General features: G+C 48.8%; 1 protein-coding gene across 1 annotated transcript in view; it reads right to left on the reverse strand.

Moving 5' to 3' along the window:
* Positions 1-17: 17 nt before the first annotated feature.
* The window catches only part of LOC115116190 (transmembrane and coiled-coil domain-containing protein 3-like), a 27,607-nt gene continuing 18,054 nt past the window's right edge, over positions 18-9,570 (reverse strand). Inside the window, 3 exon segments of the mRNA XM_065014595.1 lie at positions 18-179; positions 318-331; positions 2,207-2,310. Of these exon segments, the coding sequence (XP_064870667.1) occupies positions 18-179; positions 318-331; positions 2,207-2,310 (280 nt within the window).

Below are 9,570 nucleotides of genomic sequence, written 5' to 3' on the forward strand. Positions count from 1 at the left end.
ACTGCAGAGGGTAAGCTTCAGTTCTCTGACCAATGGAGCGAAGAGATGATGGCGAGGAAGTCTCTGATTGGCTCGATGCAGCCCATGACCTCCGTGGTGCAAATGTGACCCTGCGAGGAGAGAAGCGCTCCAGCCAGGAAGCAGCCCAGCTCCATGGAAATGCCCAGGAACTCTGTCACCTGGGAAACGCCGGGGGGAAAACATCATTTGACATACATTTGGTAGAATGGATATATTTTAACCATTTATATCATAAACTCCCTAATGACACAGTATTGTATTTGTATTGGAATGTCAATTGTAGTACTTGATTGTACAGGAAACATAACCTCTGTTGGAGAAGAGAGGAGGGGGAGCTACATCTCACAGAGGAGAGGATAGAGGAGGGGAGCTACATCTCACAGAGGAGAGGATAGAGGAGGGGGAGCTACATCTCACAGAGGAGAGGATAGAGGAGGGGAGCTACATCTCACAGAGGAGAGGATAGTGGAGGGGGAGCTACATCTCACAGAGGAGGGGGAGCTACATCTCACAGAGGAGGGAGCTACATCTCACAGAGGAAGAATAGTGGGGCTACATCTCACAGAGGAGGGGAGCTACATCTCACAGAGGAGGAGCTACATCTCATGGGGAGGGGGGCTACATCTCACAGAGGAGGGGGAGCTACATCTCATAGAGGAGGGGGAGCTACATCTCACAGAGGAGGGGGAGCTACATCTCACAGAGGAGGGGGAGCTACATCTCACAGAGGAGGAGCTACATCTCACAGAGGAGAGGATAGAGGAGGGGCTAGAGGAGGGATAGTGGAGGGAGCTACATCTCACAGAGAAGGATAGTGGAGGGGGGCTACATCTCACAGAGGAGAGGATAGTGGAGGGGGAGCACATCTCACAGAGGAGAGGATAGTGGGAGGGGGAGCTACATCTCACAGAGGAGCTACATCTCACAGTGGAGGGAGCTACATCTCACAGTGGAGGGGGAGCTACATCTCATAGAGGAGAGGATAGTGGAGGGGGAGCTACATCTCACAGAGGAGAGGATAGTGGAGGGGGAGCTACATCTCACAGAGGAGAGGATAGTGGAGGGGGAGCTACATCTCACAGTGGAGGGGTGGAGCTACATCTCACAGTAGTGGAGGGGAGCTACATCTCATAGAGGAGGGGAGCTACATCTCACAGAGGAGGATAGGGAGGGGGAGCTACATCTCACAGAGGAGAGGATAGTGGGAGGGGGAGCTACATCTCACAGAGGAGAGGATAGTGAGGGGGAGCTACATCTCACAGAGGAGAGGATAGAGGAGGGGGAGCTACATCTCACAGAGGAGAGGATAGAGGAGGGGGAGCTACATCTCACAGAGGAGAGGATAGAGGAGGGGAGCTACATCTCACAGAGGAGAGGATAGAGGAGGGGGAGCTACATCTCACAGAGGAGAGGATAGAGGAGGGGGAGCTACATCTCACAGAGGAGAGGATAGGGAGGGGGAGCTACATCTCACAGAGGAGGGATAGTGGAGGGGGAGCTACATCTCACAGAGGAGAGGATAGAGGAGGGGGGAGCTACATCTCACAGAGGAGAGGATAGAGGAGGGAGCTATATCTCACAGAGGAGGGATAGAGGAGGGGGCTACATCTCACAGAGGAGAGGATAGAGGAGGGGGCTACATCTCACAGAGGAGGGATAGAGGAGGGGGAGCTACATCTCACAGAGGAGAGGATAGAGGAGGGGAGCTATATCTCACAGAGGAGGATAGAGGAGGGGGAGCTACATCTCACAGAGGAGAGGGAGGGGGAGCTACATCTCACAGAGGAGAGAATAGAGGAGGGGAGCTACATCTCACAGAGGAGAGGATAGAGGAGGGGAGCTACATCTCACAGAGGAGAGGATAGAGGAGGGGAGCTACATCTCACAGAGGAGAGGATAGAGGAGGGGGAGCTACATCTCACAGAGGAGAGGATAGAGGAGGGGGAGCTACATCTCACAGAGGAGAGGATAGTGGAGGGGGAGCTATATCACACAGAGGAGGGGGAGCTACATCTCACAGAGGAGAGGATAGAGGAGGGGGAGCTATATCTCACAGAGGAGAGGATAGAGGAGGGGGAGCTCATCTCAGAGGAGGGAATAGTGAGCATGAGGAATACGGGCAGCTCCCCAGAACCAGGATCTCCTTGTTGCCTTTAGACTCAGATGGAGCTTCCTGTAGTAGGACCAATCAGGAAGGATTTGAGGAGAACACACAGCAGTAGTACCATAGCCAGAGAGAACAGGACCTGGGACAGGAGCAGGAGGACGTGCAGACCTCCAAACAGGACACTACAGAACACAGGATAGAACACAGAACACCAGCCTCACAACACAGAACACTGGTTTACAGCGAGAACAGGACCTGGGCTAGGAGGACAGAACACAGGACAGGATCCTCAGAAGACAGAACACAGGACAGGACCCTCAGAAGACAGAACACAGGACAGGACCCTCAGAAGACAGAACAGGACCCTCAGAAGACAGAACACAGGAAGGACCCTCAGAAGACAGAACAGGACCCTCAGAAGACAGAACCCTCACAGGACAGGACCCTCAGAAGACAGAACAGGACCCCTCAGAAGACAGAACAGGACCCTCAGAAGACAGAACCCTCAGAAGACAGAACAGGACCCTCAGAAGACAGAACAGGACCCTCAGAAGACAGAACAGGACCCTCAGAAGACAGAACAGGACCCTCAGAAGACAGAACACAGGACAGGACCCTCAGAAGACAGAACAGGACCCTCAGAAGACAGAACATAGGACAGGACCCTCAGAAGACAGGACAGGACCCTCAGAAGACAAGACAGGACCCTCAGAAGACAGGACACAACAGTATTAAACATTAGAACTACATACCTTACTAGCATGAGTTGAGTTTTGGGACAGGGTGTGTCTAGTGCATATATAGCTGTGTGTGTGTGTGTGTGTGTGTGTGTGTGTGTGTGTGTGTGTGTGTGTGTGTGTGTGTGTGTGTGCTCACCTGTCCAGGTGGCCAGATGACACCTGTATGAGGGTGGGCATGACGGCTATGAACAGACCCAGCTGAACATCCTGCATTACCAACATCCCCAGGAGAACACTGCTGTAGTCCAGCTCCCCTACACACACACACACACACACACCACGCACAAACATACACACACACCACGCACAAACATACACACACACACACAGTTTTAATGTTTGTAGCCAGTTACTCATTTAAAGACAGGTGGTTCTTTAACATTAAAATAAAGAGCATTGGAAGTCAAGTCTCTCTCTCGCTCTGTCTCACACACACACACACACACACACACACACACACACACAGACACACACAGCAACACAGACACACACAGAGACACACAGAGACACAGACACACACAAAGACACAGACACACACACACACACGTAGTCTCCGTACCGTCCTTGTCAGCGCGGGCGCCCCCAGCCAGGAAGCGTGAGACCAGTGGTGTGGAGGATAGAGAGAGACAGGAGGAGATGAAGACGGTCTGGGTGGGACGGATATGCAGCACCTGACCCCACAGCAGCCCTGTAGCCACCATCAACAGACTGAGGTAGCATGAACCCTGCACAGAGATCTTCCACACCTGCACACACACATAGGACAGTACACACATGTTAAATACACACACACAGTCTTGTACAGCTAATCTGGTGGGGACACACAATTCAATCACATTCAAAATCCTATTTTCCCTAACCCGTACTCTTACCCTAACCTTAACCCAAAACCTAACCCGTACTCTAACCCTAACTTTAACCCAAAAACCTAACCCGTACTCTTACTCTTACCCTAACCTTAACCCAAAACCTAACCCGTACTCTTACCCTAACTTTAACCCAAAAACCTAACCCGTACTCTTACTCTTACCCTAACCTTAACCCAAAACCTAACCCGTACTCTTACCCTTACCCTAACCTTAACCCAAAAACCTAACCCGTACTCTTACCCTTACCCCAACCGTAACCCAAAAACCTAACCCGTACTCTTACCCTAACCTTAACCCAAAAACCTAACCCGTACTCTTACCCTAACCTTAACCCAAAAACCTAACCCGTACTCTTACCCTAACCTTAACCCAAAAACCTAACCCGTACTCTTACCCTTACCCTAACCTTAACCCAAAAACCTAACCCGTACTCTTACCCTTACCCAACCCCAACCTTAACCAAAAAACCTAACCCTGGCTCCTAACCCTAAAACTAACCCTAGCTCTTAAACCTAACACTAATTCTAACCTTAACCTTAAACCCCCTAGAAATAGCATTTAAACTCATGGGGACCAACAAAATGTCCCCGTTGGTCAAATGTTAGTTTGTTTACCATTCTTGTGACAAGAATAGTTGAACACGTCCACGCATATAAAATGGTCTTCATCTCTTGAAATGAACACAATATAATTATCACGTTCCAGAGAAGAGAGCGAGAGAGAGAGAGAGGGAGGGAGGCCAGGGAGAGAGAGAGGGAGGGAGGCCAGGGAGAGAGAGTGAGAGTGAGAGAGCGCAAGAGAGGGAGGGAGGCCAGGGAGAGAGAGAGAGAGGGAGGGAGAGAGGGAGAGAGAGAGGGAGGGAGGCCAGGGAGAGAGAGTGAGGGAGGGAGAGAGAGAGAGAGTGAGAGAGCGCAAGAGAGGGAGGGAGGCCAGGGAGAGAGAGAGAGAGGGAGGGAGAGAGGGAGAGAGAGAGGGAGGGAGGCCAGGGAGAGAGAGTGAGGGAGGGAGAGAGAGAGAGAGCGAGAGAGCGCAAGAGAGGGGAGGGAGGCCAGGGAGAGAGAGAGAGAGAGCGAGAGAGGGAGGGAGGCCAGGGAGAGAGTGAGGGAGGGAGGAAGCAGGAAGACTGATTAGGAAATGTGTGATAAACAGATAGCGAAATGAAGAGGAGAGAGAGTTAGACGTCGCTCTCTGCTGAGACGGAGTTGGTGAAAGAATGTAAGAATGTGGGTTTCTGAGTCCCACTGTGAAAATGTAGGTCAGAGTTACACACTTCACACCAGTGTTAAGTCCTTTCCTGTCTGGTGATGTCACCCGGCAGATCAAAACTCCATCCCACCAAAACAGGCAGTGGTTCTAAACAGCTGTTCCACTAGAAGGGCATCATCATCATCATCAACTTCACAGTATCATTCCACCCTCATAGTGTGGAAATACATATAAAACACAGGGAATTCACGTTTATGTCTGCACTGGGCCTTTAATAGTTTTTGCTATTTCAAGAATGTAGGCTAATATCTGATGGAAAATACCTCTGTGTGTGTGTGTGTGTGTGTGTGTGTGAGGGGGGGGGGTTGAATGCAACACTAGGCAGCCTACCTTCCGAAGTCGCTCTGGGGAGAACTCGAGACCGACCACGAAGAGAGTGAAGAACACTCCCAACTCTCCCAGCGTTTCTACCTGCACCATAGACTGCACAGAGATACATTACTCTCTCTCACACAGGCAGACACACAGACAGGCAGGCAGACACACAGACAGACAGACACACAGACAGACAGGCAGGCAGACAGAGGCAGACAGACAGGCAGAGAGACAGACAGACAGGCAGACAGAGGCAGACAGACAGGCAGACAGAGGCAGACAGGCAGAGAGACAGAAAGACAGGCAGACAGGCAGACAGAGGCAGACAGACAGACAGAGAGACAGGCAGACACTGTTGCATGTCTCACCTTGATGCTGTTGAGTCCAGAGGGACCCAGGAGGACTCCACAGACGATGTAACCAAACATGGGGGGCAGGCCCATCATAGTGCACAGCCAACCACATGGCAGAGACAGCATCACTACGGAGACCAGGTCCTGACCAGCCAATCACAGACAACAGGACAGGACACCACAGGGACACAGATTAGAATTGTGCAAAATTGTAATTTCATTTGAAGACCCATTTGGTCACATTACAGTTGGAGTCTCAGGACAGTCTTCATATAGTCAGATTACAGCTGGAGTCTCAGGACAGTCTTCATATAGTCAGATTACAGCTGGAGTCTCAGGACAGTCTTCATATAGTCAGATTACAGCTGGAGTCTCAGGACAGTCTTCATATGGTCAGATTACAGCTGGAGTCTCAGGACAGTCTTCATATGGTCAGATTACAGCTGGAGTCTCAGGACAGTCTTTATATAGTCAGATTACAGCTGGAGTCTCAGGACAGTCTTCATAGGTCAGATACAGCTGGAGTCTCAGGACAGTCTTCATTTACAGCAGTCTCAGGACAGTCTTCATATAGTCAGATTACAGCTGTAGTCTCAGGACAGTCTTCATATGGTCAGATTACAGCTGGAGTCTCAGGACAGTCTTCATGTAGTCAGATTACAGCTGGAGTCTCAGGACAGTCTTCATATGGTCAGATTACAGCTGAGTCTCAGGACAGTCTTCATATAGTCAGATTACAGCTGGAGTCTCAGGGACAGTCTTCATATGGTCAGATTACAGCTGGAGTCTCAGGACAGTCTTCATATGGTCAGTTACAGCTGGAGTCTCAGGACATTCTTCATGGTCAGATTACAGCTGGAGTCTCAGGACAGTCTCAGGACAGCTCTTCAGTATATAGTCAGATTACAGCTGGAGTCTCAGGACAGTCTTCATTCATGGTCAGATTACAGCTGGAGTCTCAGGACAGTCTTCATATAGTCAGATTACAGCTGGAGTCTCAGGGTGGTCAGATTACAGCTGGAGTCTCAGGACAGTCTTCATATCAGATTACAGTGGAGATTACAGCTGGAGTCTCAGGACAGTCTTCATATAGTCAGATTACAGCTGGAGTCTCAGGACAGTCTTCAGATACAGCTGGACTCAGATTACAGCTGAGTCTCAGGACAGTCTTCACAGATTACAGCTTCAGGACAGTCTTCATGGTCAGATTACAGCTGGAGTCTCAGGACAGTCTTCATATGGTCAGATTACAGCTGTAGTCTCAGGACAGTCTTCATATAGTCAGATTACAGCTGGAGTCTCAGGACAGTCTTCATATCTCAGGTCAGTCAGATTACAGCTGGAGTCTCAGGACAGTCTTCATATAGTCAGATTACAGCTGGAGTCTCAGGACAGTCTTTATATAGTCAGATTACAGCTGGAGTCTCAGGACAGTCTTCATATAGTCAGATTACAGCTGGAGTCTCAGGACAGTCTTCATATAGTCAGATTACAGCTGGAGTCTCAGGACAGATTACAGCTGGAGTCAGGACAGTCTATGGTCAGATTACAGCTGGAGTCTCAGGACAGTCTTCATATAGTCAGATTACAGCTGGAGTCTCAGGACAGTCTTCATATAGTCAGATTACAGCTGGAGTCTCAGGACAGTCTTCATGTAGTCAGATTACAGCTGGAGTCTCAGGACAGTCTTCATATGGTCAGATTACAGCTGGAGTCTCAGGACAGTCTTCATATAGTCAGATTACAGCTGGAGTCTCAGGACAGTCTTTATATGGTCAGATTACAGCTGGAGTCTCAGGACAGTCTTCATATAGTCAGATTACAGCTGGACTCAGACATTCTTCATATGGTCAGATTACAGCTGGAGTCTCAGGACAGTCTTTATATGGTCAGATTACAGCTGGACTTAGGACAGTCTCAGTCAGATTACAGCTGAGTCTCAGGGCAGTTATATAGTCAGATTACAGCTGGAGTCTCAGGACAGTCTTCATATAGTCAGATTACAGCTGGAGTCTCAGGACAGTCTTCATAGTCAGATTACAGCTGGAGTCTCAGGGGTCAGTCAGATTACAGCTGAGTCTCAGGACAGTCTTCAGTCAGATTACAGATGGAGTCTCTTCAGTCAGATTACGGTCTTCATATGGTCAGATTACAGCTGGAGTCTCATGACAGTCTTCATATAGTCAGATTACAGCTGGACTCAGTCTTCATAGTCAGATTATTTGGCTAGTCTCAGGACGGTCTTCATATAGTCAGATTACAGCTGGAGTCTCAGGACAGTCTTCATGTAGTCAGATTACAGCTGGAGTCTCAGGACAGTCTTCATATGGTCAGATTACAGCTGGAGTCTCAGGACAGTCTTCATATAGTCAGATTACAGCTGGAGTCTCAGGACAGGGTCAGATTACAGCTGGAGTCTCATGACAGTCTTCCATATAGTCAGATTACAGCTGGACTCAGGACATTCTTCATATGGTCAGATTACAGCTGAGTCTCAGGACAGTCTTCATATGGTCAGATTACAGCTGGACTCATAGTCAGATTACAGCTGTAGGGACAGTCTTCATATAGTCAGATTACAGCTGGAGTCTTCATATGGTCAGATTACAGCTGGAGTCTCAGGACAGTCTTCATGTAGTCAGATTACAGCTGGAGTCTCAGGACAGTCAGGGACAGTCTTCATATGGTCAGATTACAGCTGGAGTCTCAGGACAGTCTTCATATGGTCAGATTACAGCTGAGTCACAGTCTTCATAGGATTACAGCTGGAGTCTCAGGACAGTCTTCATATGGTCAGATTACAGCTGGAGTCTCAGGACAGTCTTCATAGTCAGATTACAGCTGGAGTCTCAGGACAGTCTTCATATAGTCAGATTACAGCTGGAGTCTCAGGACAGTCTTCATATGGTCAGATTACAGCTGGAGTCTCAGGACAGTCTTCATATAGTCAGATTACAGCTGGAGTCTCAGGACAGTCTTCATAGTCAGATTACAGCTGGAGTCTCAGGACAGTCTTTATGGTCAGATTACAGTGGAGTCTCATGACAGTCTTCATTAGTGTTCAGCTGGACTAAGGGACAGTCTTCATATAGTCACTACAGCTGACTGACCTTGTATAGGACCATTAGTGTTGGTTGTGCTGGTACTGACCTGATGAAGTGTTGATCGAGCATGGTGGAGTCTCTGGGCTTGGTCAGAACATACTGGTTGTTCTGAGGTCGATGAGCATGCTCAGCCCCACGTCGTCCTCCACCTCTCCACTCCTTGACATATGGTCTCCACCCTCTTCTTTTCCTCCGTCTTCCTCCGTCCTCCTCCACTCTCAGCACCGCCTCCACGTTGGCCCTACGCACTCCATTCATCTGATCACAATCCTGATAATAACTCTACTGGTATAGCCTTTAATACAATACAGTCTTCAACAGCCCCAACAGTCTTCAAGTCACATCAGGGCTGTCTTTATACAGCCTCTCAGGACAGTCTCATAGTCTGCTGATCTGGGATCAGCTGTCCTCCTGTCCAAACAGTCTGATTCATTATGCTCTAAAAGGGAGACTGGATCCTAGATCAGCACTCCTATTCTGACCTAGACAGTTTGTCGTCAAAGACGTTGTCCACCATATGACCTATGTTTGTTGTTGTTGTTGATGAACCTGTTTATTGTTGTCCTCTATGACCTATGTGTTGTTGTTGTTGATGAACCTGTTTATTGTTGTCCTCTATATGACCTATGTGTTTGATGTTGTTGTTGTTGTTGATGAACCTGTTTATTGTTGTCCTCTATATGACCTATGTGTTTGATGTTGTTGTTGTTGTTGATGAACCTGTTTATTGTTGTCGAAGGCGTGGTCCTCTATATGAACTATGTGTTGTTGTTGTTGATGAACCTGTTTATTGTT

Source organism: Oncorhynchus nerka, unplaced genomic scaffold (assembly GCF_034236695.1).
Source record: "Oncorhynchus nerka isolate Pitt River unplaced genomic scaffold, Oner_Uvic_2.0 unplaced_scaffold_2535, whole genome shotgun sequence".
Classification (NCBI taxonomy): Eukaryota; Metazoa; Chordata; class Actinopteri; order Salmoniformes; family Salmonidae; genus Oncorhynchus; species Oncorhynchus nerka.